At 44.8% G+C, this 19,175-nt stretch overlaps 1 protein-coding gene across 8 annotated transcripts in view; it reads left to right on the top strand.

Annotated features, from left to right (window-relative positions):
* The window catches only part of PROM1 (prominin 1), a 123,217-nt gene that overhangs the window by 30,049 nt on the left and 73,993 nt on the right, over positions 1-19,175 (top strand). For 5 of the 8 annotated variants that reach the window (XM_074321631.1, XM_074321611.1, XM_019713028.2 and 2 more), the window contains exon 2: positions 5,881-6,309. In XM_074321631.1, the coding sequence (XP_074177732.1) occupies positions 6,090-6,309 (220 nt within the window). In that variant the 5' untranslated portion in view covers positions 5,881-6,089. Of the gene's footprint in view, position 1; positions 272-349; positions 454-5,880; positions 6,310-19,175 lie in introns of those variants that run through there. The other 3 variants (XM_074321625.1, XM_074321619.1, XM_074321628.1) reach the window with 3 other exon arrangements.

Raw genomic sequence — 19,175 nt, 5'->3', positions numbered from 1 at the left:
TCCCGAGCACAGGAGGCGCCTGTGGACCCAGCCAGGAGCTGAGCGCACTCCCTTCCAGAGAGCTGGGGGTGGGGAATGGGGAACGGAGGGGCTAGTTCTACGCGCCTTACCTCCCAGCCCTCCACCGCCCCCGCCCCTGCCCGGCGGCAGCAGGTGATGTGAGCCCTGAGAGCGTCTGGGGGGGCTGCAGAGCAGGCGAGTTGGTCCGGGCTCCCGGCCAGCGGGAGTTCCGGGCAGAGCGCGGACGCGCGCAAACTTTGCCGGCTGCCTGGTGGGTCTTCTTTCCATCCAGTGGAGGGGAACTGGGGGCTGTGGGTCGCCGAATGCCCTGCGCGAGCAGGCAGAGGGAGCGGGAGCGGGAGCAGTACCGGGACCCCCGAGGCCGCGGGCTCGCTCTCGGAAGGGCGAAGGACGGATGGGGAGGCCCGTCAGAGTCTTGGGAACTGTTCCGCGGTGAGGGAGTACTGGGGGTTGGTACCGGCGGCCCGGAGCACTGAGCCTCCCGAGTGGGTATGGAAAAGGGTCACCGTTCTCTGATTTGCCAAATGGAGTTCTCGGTGCAAGCGACCATAGCAGGAGGGAGCTCTGGGGCTGCAGTGTGAGGCCGTCTTCCCGCGTCCGTGGGGGAGCGCACTCACCCCTGACCTGAAGCATTCCCCCTACCCCCTTTGGGTGCACAGCGCCGGGGCCTTGGCGATTGCGGGATCAAGAATGGGTTTTGCGGGCGCCCCCGGCTGTATGGCGCCAGCCGGGACAACAAAGGGAAGCATGGACAGAGGAAGGGCTTTGCGGTGCAGGAGAGTAGGGGTCGAGGTCAGTTTCACTAAAGCAGGCGCCGAGAGAGGCTAGGGATCCGATCCCGGGGGCGGTACACCTCTCCAGACCCCTTTCTCCTTAGCGACTCCCGATCCATGCCAACCAGGGCCGCGGCGGGGAACCCGCGCCAACGCGCCGCAGGCAGCCAAGTTACTCCGGCAACCCCCGCCCCCAGGCGGCGGCGTATTCCTCTAGTCTTCGCGGTCGGCGGACCCTCAGCCGCCTGTTCTTTTGTGTCCTGCAGCCCCAGAGAGGCTCCTGCCGCGGAGGGAGCCAGAGCAGGGGGCCCGGCCTGGCGACCGGCTGGAGTGAAAGGCTGGGGAAGCCGGTGCCTCAAGCTTCCTGAAGCAACAGGTTGCGGTGCTACCCGCGGCCGCTGCTCATCTTTCTCCCGCCCGGCTGGAGAAAGGTTTTCCCCAGGTCCTGTGGGAGGCCGCTGACCTTGTTAAGATAAGGTGTGTGAGTGGGCACTTGAACGTACCTCCCCGCCCCGCGCCCCAACATAGACCCACTGAAGACACAACTGCGGTTACGTGTTAGGTTGAACCTTGGGAAATTGCCGTTTTTGTGGCCCCGAGACTTGAATGTTGATTCAACTTGTGTGACAGACATTACTTCTTATTTTTCCTTTCTCGCTCACTTGTGAGTTTCCGCTTTCAAAATCCTTGGAGCAGCCCTGTGTTTTCAGGGTGCGAGTACGGATTCTCTCAGCGGCAGTACAGACTCTTCACTGACTGCCAGCTGTGTGCCAGGGGCTGTCCCTAGTCCATCTCGAACCCTCCAACACTATTTGAAACCCCATTTGATGGATGAGCAAAGGAAAATGCGGAGACGGTAAACAGCTGCTTCCTGTACAGAGTTAATAAGTGGGGACTAAGGAGTCCTTCCCTGTTGCCTCTTCAGCAGTGCCCTTCAGTTTTGTTCGCTTACTGTGTCCCATAATATTTTTTTATGAACTTCCTTAAGAGTACGTGCTGGACTGTTTCTGTGCTTCTAGTACAATGACGCAAGCAAGTGCATCAGAGGACAGGTTGAAAACAATAAAACTTTAACCCACATGCGCTTTTGTTGGTGCTGTTTGAAATGTGAAGGGAATAGGTTTTGCAGGGAGTCAGGCGCTCTCTCTGAGGTTTGTTCAACATCAGGACGCTTTGTTACAAATGATAGAAGCCAACTCTGGGTAACTTTAGCAGAAAAAGGACTGGGTCCTGGGTGGCTTAGAGAAGTGACAGGAGGCTGGCTAGCCAGGCTCGGAAGTCAAGGAGAGTGCAGCAGGGTCTCTGGTGTATGATGGCTGCCACCATTAAGACTCTGGATGTGGCTCCTGGCACTACCACCATCATTTCTAGAATGAATTAGAAACAGTCTGCCTCAGTGTGGTGTTCCATTCATAAGCCCAGGAGTAAGCATCTGATTGGCTGAGCTTGAGTCACCCCCCAGGGCACAGTTGGGGCACCTCAGCTGGTCTCACAGTGAGAGTCAGGGCTGCAACCCACAGACTCACAAAGGTGAGCTCAGAGCTTGGGCAGCTCCCATAGCCTCCACCCAGCCCCACCACCAAAACCCCACATGACAAACATCCAGTACAAATATCTTTTGAAAAGAAGTTCTGGGTGTGCTTTAGTGCAAGCCATTACTTGGTCATGGCAGACCACTAAAAGAAGTTCCGTCAAAGAAGACAAACAATGATGCTGGATGGTCACCATGTTTGCTTTTAAACCAGGATTTGAGTGCCGAGCTGTGGTCTCCATGCTCAGAATCATGTGAAATATTTGTTTAAAATTCACACTCTCGGGCCCCTTCCCCAGTTTGAGATCAGTGCTTTTGGAATGGAAACCAGGAAGCTAATGCCCCATAAACCAGAAAAATGGTGACATGACCTTAATGATTAGTCTAGTGCCTGCTTAAGGAGATAGCCCCTGAGGGAGCAATTTCCAAAGCCTGCAAACTTGAGGGTCCCAGGAGAAAGTATGGCCCCCCAGAAGGGTAGATCAGTTGTTCTGCCCTTGGTGACTCCGGTGAGGAGACAGTCTGCTGCCTGTGTGGGAGGAAGTAACTACAAGCAACCCAGCTAACCCTACTCCAGAGGCCATAGGACTGCTCCTAAACAAACGCTTGATACAATTTTAAAACAGGTAAAAATGACCATTTTGTCACTCCTCCCTCATTCCTCCACCATTTGATTTTATCAGTCCTTACTGAGTGCCTAATGTGTGCCTGGCTGTGGGGCCACAGAGGTGAGTCAGTCATGGACCCCACACAGCCACTAGGCTGGGTCAATGCTTTACTTCTGTTGTCCTGCAGCCCTGCTTGGGAAGCCTGCGTGTCTTTGGAAAGTGGTCTGAACGTACTAAGGTGCAACTCAGGAACAGGGCTGGTTCTCAAACCTTAGATGTCTTAAGAATCAGCCACCGGGGGAGAGTGTTAAAAATGCAGACTAATAGGCCTCATCTCTAAAATGAGGTCTGATAATCTGCATGTTAAACAGGCGCCTCATTTCAGGCTGATGCAGCTGTTGGTCCCTGAGTGGTTTCCTGGGTTTTATGCTGGCAGTTCTGGGAGCTGCTCTCCTTCCCGCTTGCTACCTGTGTGGCTCAATAGGCGAGCACTCAGAACTTCCCTTTTAGCAGTCAGTTAACACAGGGGAAACACCCTTCGTTTTTCACTTAACTTTTATTAGTTGTCTAGTGTTTCATACGTAGTGAGATTTTAATATTTTCTTAATATTCACTCTACACTTTAAGAGGGACCTGCACTTTGGAGCAAGATGTACAGGCGTCTGGACGTGCGGTTCCAGGTGCCTTATAGCTCAACTGCCACATCCATCTTCGCTAGTGAGAACTAGCATCTCCTTTCCGATTTCCCTGCCCCTGCTGTTTCATGGAGGGAATTTGTAAGTCAGTTTATTCACAGCTCTCCCACAGGCCTTCTGCCAGTCTCTCCTGCTCTGTTTCTCTCCATCCCTGGCTGAGACTTGGTGGCATTACCAGGAAGCCAGTCTTAGCAGCTGAGCCTTTAATCCTTCCTTCCAACTGCTGAGCTCCCTGCCTGTCCTTCAGCATAAAACAAGGCAAGATGTGAGTGTAGTATGAGTGTGTGTATATGGTGTGTGCTTTGTGTGTGATATGTGATTGTGCGCTGTGTGTGCACATGTGTATATGTGTATGTTGTATATGGACATGGTATGTGGTACATGGTATGTACAAGTATGTGCGCCTGTGTGGTGTGTGGGCATACCTGCCTGCCTGCTCAGAGTTGCCCTGTCCTACTTGAATAATCACCCAATTATCCTTTCATACTTTCCTCCTACCCTGTGCATCTCCAAGAGACTTGCAGACTGAGGGGCCTTGCAAAAGCGGACAGGCTTTGTTTTCTTATTTGTTCTCTCTGGAAACAACTTGAAGACTGAGCAGAGCACTGGTTTCCCATGAGAACCAATGAAAGGCAAGAACACTTCGTAGCTTGATGACAGTTATTTGCAACAGCCATGCCTGGCAGGGAAATTGCCTTTTGGGAACAGTGCCCAGGGTTCTGGTGTATTTGTGGGTGAGACAGAGAGCTGACATGGAAGCTTGGGGTTGATAAGCTTGGTACTGGGAGCCATTGGGGAGCTACAAGAACCACGATTTGAAAAAAGGGGGAGTTTGGGGTGATTCTATTGGTAGCTCTGGGCAGAAGTAATTGGAGTGGGACGGGACTTAGAAGATGAGGCAACAGCTAAGGGGATTCTATATGAATTCACATCTGTATTCAAATAGCTCATGAAATCCTACCTCCGTCTTTGACTTGGTGGAATGTAGGCAGTGATTCCACCTGCCCCTTGTACAATGTGTCACTGTCTTGATGGTCCCTCTGCCCCATCTCACAGTGTTTCAGGAGCGCTTTGTCCTTATTTGGAAGTTAGTAAGTGTGTCTATAGTAAAAAATAAAATCTGAGTGTTCCTGACACAGGAACAGAGAGGATGAGCAGGACATCCCATCCCCTCTGGTAGGTCCTGTTTTGGTTCGCCTAGCCTCGTGCAACAGCACAAGCGAGTCAGCTGTTTGGGCTTGTTTATGTTTATATTCAGCAGCGCTTACTGAGCTCCGTCTATGTGCCCTGTCTCGTGTATAGTTCCCAGCACAGAAATGAGGAGAACAGTGTCCACGATGGGAATCTCAGTAGACCCTGGGTGGGTATTCCTGTTTCTTTCTCCCTGTCCCCAGGATGAGCAGAAGTCCCCCCTGCCCTGACTCTTACCGCCTGGACCCCCAATTGTCCAGGTGGTTGTGACTTGGGGTGAAGGTTTCCATCAGCTGCCTGATGAGCGTGTGAGAAAGATAGATTTTAGTGTCACCTAGCCTTAAAGAGTTGGGTCCCTGCCCTTGAGGCCATCCTCTTCTGGTTTGTGTTGAGGGTGAGTGGAGAGGGGGATGTTTGCAATGAGGTCAGTGAGCAGTAAGTAGAATAACAGGCAGAGTACAATAGATCTCCAGAGACAGGGACAACCACACAAACTTGGAGCAAAAATAAACCTACAGTCTATTGCTGGGCACCCCTGTGCCTCTGACTGGAGCCTGAGAGACAGGGCTCTGTAAGGAGAGTGTCTTGGTGTCTAGAGCTTGGGCTCTGAAAACAAAATCTGGGGTTTAAATTCTGGCTTCCCCATTGATCAGCCATGACCTTGGGCAAGCCACCAAAATCCTCTCTGCATCAGTCCCCTCATCTGCAACATGGGATAATGCCTTAAACAAGGTCCTACCTGTAAAGCAGGTACAACGGTGTCTGGAATATAGTCAATGCTCAAGAAATGTTAGTTTCTAAGACATCACAGCCATCTCTGCACTAGCGGGTGTTGCTTGAACCCCTAAAGAGTTTGTGTTCTGAGTGTGGCCCCGCACAGAGGGACCTGGTCGCTTTCATGGCCCTGTGGCTCTGAGGCGGCCTCTGCTTGCTTCCTCGCCCCTCATCCGGATTAGGCTTCAGGGCTTGCTCGCTCTGAAAGCAGTGCAGCCTCCTTGGGGCAGCTCCTGTTGCAGGCAGGCTGCTGTGTTGGTGACCGCTGCCCCTTCTCTCCCTGCCAGGCATGCTGCCTTGAGCGACTGACCCCCTGGAGATCGCGCATGCCAGCCCTGCCAGAAACAAGGACTCTGCAGACCCAGTCCTCCCCATACCTCTTCTGCACAGAAACTACGCTCCTGTCTTACCCACCAGAACCACCAGAACACAGCTTCCAGACCTCTGAGGCAGGAGGCCCTCAGTTCTACCTCATGTTTGGGGCCCATTGCTAACTATGGCCCCGACACTCGGCTTCCTGCTGCTGCTGGGCCTGTGCCGAAATACCGTTTCAGAGGAGCCACCGTCATCCACAAGGGGTTCTGATGTTCCGGAGTTTGAACTGCCAGCAACGAACTATGAGACCAAAGACTCTTATGAACCTGGACCCATTGACGTTCTCTTTCAAATTGTGCAGACCTTTCTTCACGTGCTGCAGCCCAATGCTTTCCCTGAAGGTAAGTGCTGATTGCGGGAAAAGATAGAATCATTTTCCAAACACGCACGTGCACATATGCAATATTGCTTGTTCATGCCGAAAACAACCAGTAAGGAAGCTAGTATTATAAGGTATGAGACTTCAAGTGATTGAATTGCACATGAGCAGGAAGTATCAAAACAGATGTTAAGAAAACTTGTACCACATTAAATAGGTTGTCAGAACTGTGATTATAAGAAATGAAGTCAAACTCTGTTGCTATGTTGGTTTTCCAATTCTCTATCCTCCTTCTCCCTCTTTTTGTTTTGTTTTGTTGGCTAGAACAATAAATTATTCTCAAGTGCATACCAAAGGTAAAAATTAGCGTAAGAATGAAACTTCTCTGTCATCAAATGAGAAGTTAATAATTGCCTCCTGACTTACAGTTTTAAGTCTCCTCCACCCACCACAAAATGCAATTTTGACATTGCTTAGGGCAAGGACAGGCCTGACCAAACCTATTTACCTGAGTAACTGTTTCACTTCCAAGAGTTTATGAGGGAAGGAGGCACAGCCACTCATCGGAGCTTGCTGGCATCGTGCTATTATTCATTCTTTACACGTTCGACTCCTTGGCCTTCTTACCATTGTTTCCCCTCCTCATCTATATACCCAGTCTCTGGGGTATGCGTTTTCAGGAACAGGATTATGAAAATTAAAATGGTCTGTGGGAAGTGTCTGTGGCTAGGGTTTAGCAGCCTAAATTTTTACTGGTTTAATGTTAGCGCTATCCTAAGCTTGTTCTTTAAACTACAAAGATTTGAACACTATCATGATTACTAAAAACTATTAAAATTTGTAGTAATTTTTATCATTTTCCTTAGCTGTTCAGCTATTGTTCATAAGAGACATGTGTGTTGAGAGAGAGAGAGAGAGAGAGAGAGAGAGAGAGAGAGAGAGAGAGAGAGGCAATGTATTTAATGAACTTCAGCACTTTATATACTGGGCAGTTTATAGATTTTGATTAAAATACATTTATATTGAAGTTTTCTGCATTTATTTGCCTTAGATTAAGCAATTGAAATAGTTTGAAGTGTAGTTTTCAATTTTTTGTTAAGTTTAATTTCAATTTAATGAAATAAAGCACTCTGAGACCTATTGTCATTGAAGAGAGTCCTGAAGATTACGGCTTACCATTTATGTCATGGCTTAAAAGACTACGTTTGGAAATCTAAGAGACAGAAGTAGAAAATAAGCTGAGTTTCTTTATTTACATTGAATGCAAATTCACTGTTTTCAGTAGATATCTCTGTTTATTAGCAGAATTGATATAAATATTATTGAATAAACAAATACCTACTAGTGTTTCTACTGGCTTCTTATTTTATGTAAAGGTCATAAAATTTAGTTGTTTACTATGACTTCTTCGAAAAGATTGTGAAGCATCCATGTGTCATTCTAAGGCATACCATGTAATTAGCTAATAGTGTAATCTCTTTCCATGTGTTTTATTTCTCTTCCCCTAGATTTCAGAGGAAGGCATCATCACACTTATTTTACAAGGGAAAGCAGTATTTTAAAAAAGTCTTCATTCAAATGATCGTGTTAAAAGATATCCTACTTCCAGTCCACTTTAAGGTTTTGAACTCCACCATCATTGTTAGTCTAGAAGGAGGCGTCAGAAGCATTTAAATCCTAATGTAATCTGAGTGAGTCAGCCTTGCTTGTATTATACCTTGGCCTTATTCAATACGCATTACTTCAGAGAAAGAAATTCCCAAAAGTTTCAACAGTAGACCAGAGCAGACCAGCACTACCCTTTTTAAAAAAAACAATCGTTAGGTTGCTTAAAGAATATAATATTGAATGTAGCAGGTGACATCTTGGAGGGTTGGTGTTTTTTTCTACCATCCTATTATTTATATTCTTTCACCCAGTTACTAGATTTCATAACAGTCTCAAAGTACCCATTTGGTGCTTTGCAGCATAAAGGAAACAGGACACAAACATGGTTTTTCCATTTGAAGCCGGTGCCTTTCATGAGCAGCAAGTCATACGTAGGTGTCTGGATAATTGAAAATGAAAAGAGAGAGAGAGTGACAGAGTGAGAGATACTGATACCTATTTATTAACTTAACAAAGTTAATACATTAACCGAAACAGAAGACTTTAGGACGAGTCATCTGTGGAATAACATCTTCACAGAAGCTGTTGTCCCATAGGTATATTCTTTCATTTGAAATAGAAGTGTTTTGAGTGCAAAGTCCCAGTGCAGGAGCAAAAGAGGAAGAGGGGACCCTGGAGTCTGGGCTCCCTCTTTTTCTGCCATCCTACTGAGGAGTCTTCTACTTTTATGTGCACATCCTGTGTTCAATTAAAAGGGTATACTTTTTTTTGTTTTTGGCACTTGGAACTCTAAAGAGAAGTACATGTTGTATCCTTATAAATATAAGATATTATAAGTAATAGATTTATATTATGTTATGTAAATAATAGCTAAACAATAGAAAGGTATTGTTTAGCTGGGACTTGAGACAAAGGCCTACTTAACTTCCTAGGAGAAGAAAAGATTAGCTCAGATAAGACCAGGAAGCCTACACACTGAGGCAGAACCTAGACCTGCCCTGGTCTGAAGCTGCAAGGGCAACACAGTGTCCCGGGCTTAGACTCACTAAGAGAGTGATGGCCGACATTTGGGAGGACTCATTTGTCCATTCGTTCAATTTAGAAAGGACATTGATGGCAGGATGACCAGGGGGAGTTGAGGAAAGGGTGGCCAGCCAGAGGGAACGCCATGTCTGGAGAGTAGAGGAGACAGTGGTTTACAGTGGACTCATCGGGTGGGTGTTCATGTAGTAAGACTGCCAAGGTCAGGGAACCAGAGCTCAAAGACCCTGATGGACAGGCCAGGGAGTTTTGTAGAGGGAAGGAAGCTGAGGCAGCAGAAGCGCAGGTTTCATTCATCCTAGAAGTATTTATTGAAAGCCCCTGCCTTTTGTGGTATGTCTTGCTGGGATCTGTGAGCCAGGTTTTGGGAAAAGAATCCAGTAGCAGCTGGTAGGATAGGACACAGGGAGGTGGAGGCTCCCACAGTGGTCCAGAGGGAGGTCATAACGAACGAACGTAGAACTAAGCAACAGTAATGGGGGAAGTGGCGGCAGGATCCATTTTATGTCCAAAGGACGTGGTTCAAATCCTAGCTCATGCCTATTACCTGCTGAGTGATCTTGGCCACGTCGTTTAATGTTCAGAGCCTCTGTTCTGGTAGATATAATATGACTGTGATCATAACGTACTTTATAACTTTTATCTGTGATGCTTAAATGAGATGATACGTGTAAACCCAGTGTGTAAAACCATGCCTGAAAGGCACAGAGAAGAACCCTCAATAAATGTGGCTACTATTAATATTATTATTTGAGAGGAAGAACTGGTCGACTTTGATGCCAAGATTGGTGTCAGGAGGGGATGTGGGAAAAAGAAGGTGTCTCTAGATGGTTAAAATGTCCCTGCTGTTGCTTCCTTGGAAACATTCCACATGGAGTTGCCTCGTAAGAGGCAGTTCCATTACTTTTGATGTTAACTGGGCTGTGTCTGCTGGCGAGTCCCACGGTAGCAAAACTGGGCCAAGAAGCCAGGACTCAGGTGTAATGCTGGTTTACTGAGCAGTTTTTACTCCTCCAAAAAATATCTACATCTAATGAACTCTAGCTTTGCTCTGCCTCTTTTTTGTTTTTTGCTGTCCCCAGTATCTGCTGTAAGGCGTACTTTGCTAAGTGTTCGCTCATTTGAATCTCCCAGCAACTTTTGAGAGGTAGATAATGGTGGTCTTACTTCTGTTTATTATATTCCCCTTTACAGATCAGAACATAAAATCCACACAAGATTACATGTTCAAGGCACACAACCAGCCAATGGCAGATTGAGAAACTCGTCTCTAGGACTGGCATTTCTCCTATATTCCACAGTTTATCTTGTGGATAATTTATTTCCCTTTTATTTTATCGTAGTGCTTTCAAAATGGTCATGAGTTACTATGAAAATAGTAATTTTTGCAGAAGATGGTCTGGTCTGGTTGGTGAACAGTGCCTTTTTCAATTTGATGTGTCTGTGTTGAATTTGGCAGAAATCATGACCCAGATGAGAACCATTCTAATGGAATAAGAAAAGAAAAAAGAAAAAAGTCTCCTCTGCTTTTATTTTTATAGAAATTTTCTAAAATTATTCCATGCCCTGTTTTGTCATATTTTAAATTAAATATTAGAATGGTTGAACAGTGTTCTACTTCAAACAGTGTTTTAAGCTAATCTGATTTGTTCCTTAGATTTGAGGGTCGTGGGAGTGGAGTTGGGTAAGTGGTCAAATAGGGAAAGGAAGAGTGAAGCTTGGTTTCTGTGGAATTGGGATGCCATCAGGATGTTCTGTTACATAGGAGCTCTCTCTGTTGCAGGTAACAGGAAACTATGAGCTCAGGCAACCAAAAACAAGGACTTCGCACCAGGATACCAAGGTGTCTGGCACTCAGTGAAGGGTCAGCCGCCAGGGACTAGAGCTTGCTCTCTTGGGACTCTGCCTCCCATCTTGGCTCCTCTCTGCATGTAGCCCCTTCATCGCTCCTCCTCGCTATCCTTACCCACTCCCACCGGGTTCCCCACCTCCTGTAGTCCTCAGGCTGGGGAACCAGGTGTTAGTCCAGTTTCCTAGAGAGTGGCTGGGCGTTCTTTCTCTTTCAGCCCCAAGTCCCGGTTCCAGTCCTACCTGGGCCAGTCACCAACCATGGGCCCACTGAGTCGCTGTGACCAGGGTCACAATGCGCGGGCCTGATATACCATCCCTGTGTGCGTGGTATCACAGGCAGGGAGGTCTTTCCAGGAAAGAGGTGGCTGGGCAGACAGCCCAATAAGTGTGTCTGTGCCAATATCCACGTAGAATCAGGACGTTACATCTCACCATCTCACATCTGCAAGTTCTTACTTAATTCAGACAAAGCTAGCCCTATCCTTTAGATCATGTGACTCACTGGCAACGGGCCTGGCTATAGAAGGCCATGGAGGGAAATAACTAACATCTATTGTTCCTCCCTACCTGGTGTCACTCATGCTGGGCAGCCTACAGCTGTCATCTTTTTTCCTCCTAACACTTATGAGAGCAAACAGCTATTAATGTGCCTGCGTTCAGGGATTTGGACAACTCTGTGGGCTAGGTAGTATTCTCATTTTACAGAAGAGCAAGCTCAGGTCCAAGCAGCCAGCTAACTTAATGAGGGTCACACTCTGCTCAGTGGCAGAGGCAGCGTTTGAATCCAGCCAGGCAGGCTGGCTTTATAGAGTCCAGGGACATAGTGGCCGCTTTTGTTTTGATGATAAGGAAAGTGATACTCAGGGAGAGTAAGGGACTGTTCCCAGGTCACACACACTGGTGGCTAAATAAGTGGCTGAGCCAGGGTTTGACCTAGGGCCTGTGACCCAAGCCTGGGCTTATCCCCAGTGCCCCACGTTGCCTCCTGGAGGAGACCTGTGGCACAGATTGTTTATAATCCACTAACCTGTGGGTGTGGGGTGGGTTTGGCTGGCAGGTGATGTGTACACACTTTGTAACTGGCATGCCTCTAATCCTCCATACTTGTCTTCCGCTTCTTAGTACAGCTTTTTCAGCTGAACTGAAAATTGGGTCCTATTGACTATTTTCCCATAAGCGTGTCTACAGAGTCCGCTGAAATGTGCTTTGTCTTTCCATAAGTAAACAACAGAGACAGGCTGCTTCCTTTTGGGAAGTGTGTGCCTTACCTGCAAAAGACAAAAAGAAAAACTTCCTGCTCTCCAGGTCTCCAATGATGACGCTTTTTAGGAGGCCTTCAAATATGTGCAAGAGGTGAGAGATTAAGTATAAATATAAATAAAGACCAACCCAGCAGCTGTTGGATGAAGGCAACGTGGTATTAAGCGTTATTTGTCCATTGGGGTCAAAAGTGGAAGAGCAATCCTAAAATTTGCACTTGGAGAAGCAGCTGTAAAGTGTGTTCTGTACACAGCAGTACCGGGTCAGAACCGTAGAGCAGGATGGACCTGACCAGGAAAGATGGCCCCAGGCAGGCCTGGCACGTACCCTCTGTTTGGCTGGGGTCTAGACTTGGAAATGAGCCCAACACTTGAGCAGTGGTGAAGAGCTCATATTCTGAAGCCACTGTCTGGCTTCGAATTCTGGCTCTGAAGTTGGCTAGCTGTGTGACCTTGGGCAAGTTGCTTAAACTCTCAATTCCTTACTTTTCCCTCTGTACAATGGAAATAACAATAGTACTTTTTGGGTCATCATAATATTTAAATAAACTGGGTCATTTTAAACAACAGAAATCTATTCTTTCACAGTTCTGGGGGCCAGGAGTCCAAGGTCAAGGTGTTGGCAAGGCCATGCTCTCTCTGGAGGCTCTCGGGGAGACTCCTTCCAACTTCTGGGCTCCAGGCATTCCTTGGCTTGTGGCTGCATCATTCAATCTGTACCTCTGTCTTCACATGGCTGTCTTCTGTGTCTCTGGCTCAGATATCCCTCTGCCTTTCTCTTATGAGGACACCTGTCATTGGATTTAGGGCCTTCCCCATGTCCAGGATCATCTCAAGATCCTTAAGTTAATCACAGCTGCGGAGACCTTTTTTCCAAATAAGGTCACATTCACAGGTTCCCAGGGTCAGGACTCGGACATATCTTTTGGGGAGTCGCCATTCAGCACACTGCACCTATTGCATAGTTCTTTAATTTTCCCCAACAGCTCAGAAGTATTAAGTAATGTGCCCACGGTCATATTTCTGAAAGATGGTGGGACCGGATGCAAACCTATGTAATTCCAAGTGCTCACATTTCAATCCTATAAATATGTAGTGTGCTCCTACTGGGGATGAAACCTGGTGCTGTTTGTCAGAGATAGTGTTGACTGGGTCTCCCTGTTCTTAGAAGGCTGAAATCAAGCGAGGAGACCTCCCCTTCCACAAGGGGCTGTGAGGCAGGGCAGGCTGGTCCGTGCACTGTCAGGTATGAAAGGTTTGCTCACGGCCATCCAGAGGTGGGATGAATCATGACGGGGCAATCAAAGAAGACTTCATGGTGGAAGTAGCATTTGAACTGAGTCCTGAGGGTATGGAAGGGTTCAGGAAGCAGAGGAGAGTGCCCCAGGTAGAACATTCCAGGTGCCCAAGCAGAGGCCTGAGTGATGCAAGTTGAGACAGAGTCCCATAGGATACGGCCTGGACAGCAGTGTGACTACAGGCTCTGCTTCTCTGGGAGGTTGTCATGAGCCTGGGGAGTAGCTCGTAGGCAGATGGCCGGCCAGGTCTGGAATGTCCTGCCAACACGTCTGCATGGGGTTCTGCGGACAGTGAGAGTGGGCACCACTCAGTAAACCTCTAACCCCGACCAAAGCCTCAGGAAAGACTCCATGGGGAGTCTGTGTTGTCCACTGAGTGTGTTCCTGGAAATTCTCATGCATCCTTGGACAGCAGTGGCCTAGCTCAGTGCTACTCCAGATGTGGCTCTTGGGCCAGTAGCATCAGCATCACCTGGGAGCTTGTTAGAAATGCAGATTCATAAGCCTCATCCCATGTCTGCTAAATCAGAATCCTTTCTTTAACAAATATTTAACTTTTTGTGTTGAAGTATAATATGCATACAGTAAAGTACACCTAATACTACAACGTGGTGACTTTTCACAAATTGCACACATCTGTGTAACTAGCCCTCAGATCAAGATAAAAAATAAGTGCACAGAAGATTTTCTTATTTCCTTAGAGCCTCATGTTATTACTCTGGTTTCTGGCTTCTTTTACTCCATATTTTATTTGTGAGATTTATCCATATTGTTGCATGTAGTGTAAATATTCATTTTCCTTGTTGTATACTTTTCTATCACATGAATATATCATAATTTATCCATCTTAGTGGGTTGGCATTTGAGAAGTTTCCAGTTGGGGCCTGTTTTGGTCAACTCGCGATGCTATAAAAAAACCCAAAAAACCAAAACAAAAAACCCAAAAAACAAAACCAGAGACTGTGTGGCTTAAACAACAGCTATTTATTTCTCATAGTTCCAGAGGCTGGAAGTTCAAGATCAAGATGCCACTAATTTGGTGTCTGGTGAGAGTCCTCTGTCTATTTTGTAGATGGCTGCCTTCTTGCTTGGCAGAGAGAGGGGGCTCTGGTCTCTTCCTGTTCTTATAAGGGTGCTAATTCCATCATGAGGGCTCCACCCTCACGACCTCATTTAAACTTAATTACCTTCCAAAGGCCCCACCTGCAAATGCCATCACTGGTGATTAACGCTTCAATATATGAATTTGGTGGGGGACACACACATTCACTCCATGGTAGGGCCATTATGCATCATGCTTCTATGAAGGTTTTTTTTAAATTAAAGTTTATTGGGGTGACAATTGTTAGTAAAGTTACATAGATTTCAGGTGTACATTTCTGTAATACATCATCTATATATCACATTGTGTGTTCACCACCCAGAGTCAGTTCTCTTTCCATCACCATATATCAGACCCTGTTTACCGTCTTCTAGTGCCCCATTTCCCCCTTTACCCTCTGGTAACCCCTAAACTATTGTCTATGTGTATGAGTTTTTATTTCTTCATTTGTTTGTCTTGTTCTTTTGTTGTTTTCAGTTTTATATACCACATATCAGTGAATTCATATGGTTCTCTATTTTATCTGTGTGACTTACTTAGCTTAGCATTATAATCTTCAGATCCATCTATGTTGTCACAAATGATACTATTTCATCTTTTCTTATGGTAGTATAGTACTCCATTGTGTGTGTGTGTGTGTGTGTGTGTGTGTGTGTGTGTGTGTATCACAACTTCTTCATCTATCGAAGGACATTTTGGTTGTGGCTTTTTTTATTATTATCAGTTTCAGGTGTGCAAAACAATGTAATAGTTAGACATTTCACCGCTCACAAAGTGATAACCCCCTCCCCCAATCTGTTGCCCCTCTGACATCGTATATAGCTGTTACAATTCCATTGACTCTATTTCCTATGCTATACTCCATATCCCATGACTATATATATATTAAATTATAGTTGACATACAATATTCAGCTTCAGGTGTACAGTGCAGTGGTCAGGCATCTACATCATCCCTGAGGTGGTCTCCCTAATAAGACATGTGCCCATCTGACACCCTACAAAATCTTTACAACATTATTAATTATATTCCCCAAACTGTCTTTCATATCCTCATGGCAATATTGTAGTTACCAATTTGTGCTTTTTAATTCCCTCCCCTTCTCGCTCATCTCCACCCCCTCCCATCTAGCTACCATCAGTTTTTCCTCTGTATCTCTGAGACTATTTCTGTTTACTTTGCTCATTTTATTCAGTACTTTAGATTCCACATATAAGTGAGATCATATGGTATTTATCTTTCTCCGTCTGACTCATTTCACTTAGTATAATGTCCTCTAGGTCCATCCATATCATTACAAATGGTAAGATTTCATTCTTCTTTATAGCCCAGTAATATTCCACTGTGTAAATGTACCACAGTTTCTTAATCCAGTCATCTACCGATGGGCATTTCAGTTGTTTCCATGTCTTGGCTATTGTGAATAGTGCTGCAGTAAACATAGGGGTGCATATATTTTTTCGAATTAGTGTCTTGGATTTCTCTGGATAATACCTAAGAGTGGAACTGCTGGATCATAAGGTAGTTCCATTTCCAGTTTTTTGAGATACCTCCATACTGTTTTCCATAGTGGCTGCACCAATCTGCAATCCCACCAATAGTGCACAAGGGTTCCCTTTTCTCCACAATTTCACTAGCACTTGTTGTTTGTTGATTTATTGATGATAGCCATTCTGATGGGGTGAGGTGATATCTCATTGTGGTTTTTATTTGCATTTCTGTAATGATTAGTGAGGCTGAGCATTTCTTCATATGTCTGTTTGCCATCTGTATGTCCTCTTTAGAGAAATGTCTCTTCATGTCCTCTGCCCATGTTTTAATTGGGTTGTTTGTTTTTTTGGTGTTGAGTTGAATGAGTTTTTTATAAATTTTGGATATTAACCCCTTATCAGATGTGTTATTGACAAATATCTTCTCCCATGCAATAGGATGCCTTTTTGTTTTATTGATGGTTTCCTTTGCTGTGAAAAAACTTTTTAGTTTGATGTAATCTCATACATTTATTTTTTTCTTTTACTTCTCTTGCCTAAAAGGATATATCAGTAAAAATATTATTCAGGGTAATGTCTGCAAATTTACTCCCTGTTTTCTTCTAGGAGTTTTATGGTTTCAGGTCTTGTATGTGGCTTTTGGTAACTATATATAACAACCAAATCCTTAAAAACAATTTTTTTTTGTTCTCCAGAATTTCAAATGTCCAAAAATAGAAGAGTCTGATGAGCCCTCACTTACGCATCATTCACGCTTCAACAATTTTCAACTTATGACCAACCTTGTTCTATTTCTACCTCTATCTACTCCTACTCACTGGCTTCGTTTTGAAGCAAATCCCGGTCTGTCTATGATTTCATCTGTAAATATTTTAGTGTCTCTAAAAATTAAGACACAATACTATTACACTACAGAAAGTTAACAGTAGTTCGTCAATATAATCAAATATTCAGGAAGTGTTTCGATTTCTTGATTGTTTCATAAATGCAGTTTTTAAAAGGGTTTGTTTGAATCAGGATCCAATTAATGCCATATGTTGCATCCAGTTATGTTTCCTTATGTCTCTTTTTAATTTATAGGAGGCTCCTCCATGTATTTGTTTTCCTCTTGCAATTTATTTGTTGAAGAATCTAGTTACTTTTCCTGTAGCATTTCCCATAGGCTGACCTTTACTATTGTGTCATCATAATGTTCCTTTTTTCCCCCCTCTGTCCTCTGCATTTCCTATAAACTAGTAAAGATCAGATGCAGGTTCATTTTGTGGGCAAAAACAATTTCTAGATGGTTATTGTGCATTTTCGTCAGGAGACGTATGTCTGGTCGTCTCTCTTTTTATGATGTTAATAGCGCTGATGATCAGTATCTATATTCATTATTCATAAAAGGTCCAATCCTTTCAAAATTGTTTGCAAACATGCTCTCAACTGTATTAAAACTCTTAAGAAAAAAATGGGGCACTTTGCATATTCTGTAACTTGAATTTTTCATTTAACATTGCATTGTGGACATCTCCATGTCTGTTCCTATGAGGGTGTTGACTAAAATAAAAAGGTTTTTAAAGCAAGGAAACGACAACATTCTTTTACCAATCTTTTGATGTAGGGCCAAGGGCTTAAAAATATTTGTATTATGAGCTAATTGTTTGAAGTTTCACGATTAGTGTTTCTGATATAAGCAGCACCCAAAATGCATCCTCTCTATTTTTGGTTTCTTTGTTTTGATTTCTTTGAAGTGGAGCAAAACCCTTGGAGCTTAGCGTTCTAGATTCGTAGTTTGTTGTTTTCTCCCCAGACTTTTACAGTTTACCCACATGCAATTTCATTCAACTGACTGGCTTTAATTAAGTCTTTATAGAACATTTGACTTAGTTTTCCTTGCTCGTTCTTTTTATGTTCCTATTTCTTCCGTTTGTGTAATATTTAATTACACATTGTAGCTATTATACATAAAGAGGCCGAAAGAAGCTTGGGAGCAAACCCAGTGTTATGGGTTGAGTTGTTTCCCCCAAATCCATATGAAGTCCTACCCTCCAGTACCTCCGAATGTGACCTTATCTGGAGATAGGGTTGTTGCTGCAATTATTAAAGATGAGGTCATACTGGAGTAGAGTGGGTCCCTAACCTGTTATGACGAGTTTCCTTATAAAAGGGGGAATTTGGAGACAGATACAGACACTGGGAGATGCCATGGAAAGACTGGAGTTTTGCTGCCACAAGCCAGGGAATTATCGGAAGCTAGGAGAGGTCTAGAACAGACCCTTCCCTAAGCCTTCAGAGAGAGCATGCCTTATCAACACCTTGATCTTGGACTTCCAGCCCCTAGAACTGTGAGACAGTAAATTTTTGTTTAAGCCACTCCATTTGTGGTACTGTGTTACAGCAGATCCAGCAAACTAATCCCCCCATAAAATGAACAAGTGAACAAAGGACAAATGCAGAGGACCAAGGCCACTGGGCAGAGGGGGTCACCTCACCCCATGAGGGATGGTGTGCAGCCAATTTTCTGAGGGAAGGAATTTATGGCTGGGTAATCTGGTCAGCTGGAAAGTGGGGTTTATTGAGTTTAGCTCCCAGAGTCTCTACTGTACATTTATATATACATTAGAGTCACAGCATCCATTCATTTAATTCATGGATTCAACTCTATATGCTGAAGAATAAAGAGAGAGAGAGAGAAATACATAGTTCAAATGATTTTTCTCACCTTTCTACAATGGTATTATGTAGTATTTACCTTCATCAACACCTAAAAGAAAAACTGCCACGCTTGCCCTTTTAAGGGATTTTCACGGATAATTGCTGCTTTCTGTTCATTGCACTACCTGCCAGATTTGTGGACCTAACTTCCCTCAAGATCAGACATCTCATTCTGTTTCTTCCTGTCCTCCATTTGCCTCTTGGCAAACTCCTTTTGTTTCTTTCAATCTTTTCTCATGTGACACATATTCTGGAAATCTGGTTCCTCTTATCTCATCGTTTTGTCTGTATTATTTCTGTATTATTTTATGCAATTTTACATTTGCATGTTTAACACTGCCTTTTAATAGTTGGCAGTCTTAGATTACAAACTTATTGATGCCAGCTGTGCCTGGTACGTTGGAGATCCTTCATAATTGCTAGCTTTTGTTTTAGTATTTTTGAACTTTTCAAGAGACTACACTCCCCTACTCCACCAAATATCTTTCTCTATTCACTCAACAAAGGTTGAGTATTTGCTGTCTGTCCTTTCCTGAAATAGT

Source organism: Rhinolophus sinicus, linkage group LG02 (assembly GCF_036562045.2).
Source record: "Rhinolophus sinicus isolate RSC01 linkage group LG02, ASM3656204v1, whole genome shotgun sequence".
NCBI lineage: Eukaryota > Metazoa > Chordata > Mammalia > Chiroptera > Rhinolophidae > Rhinolophus > Rhinolophus sinicus.
Note: the sequence above shows the minus strand (reverse complement) of the source record. Positions and strands in the feature narration are given on the sequence as shown.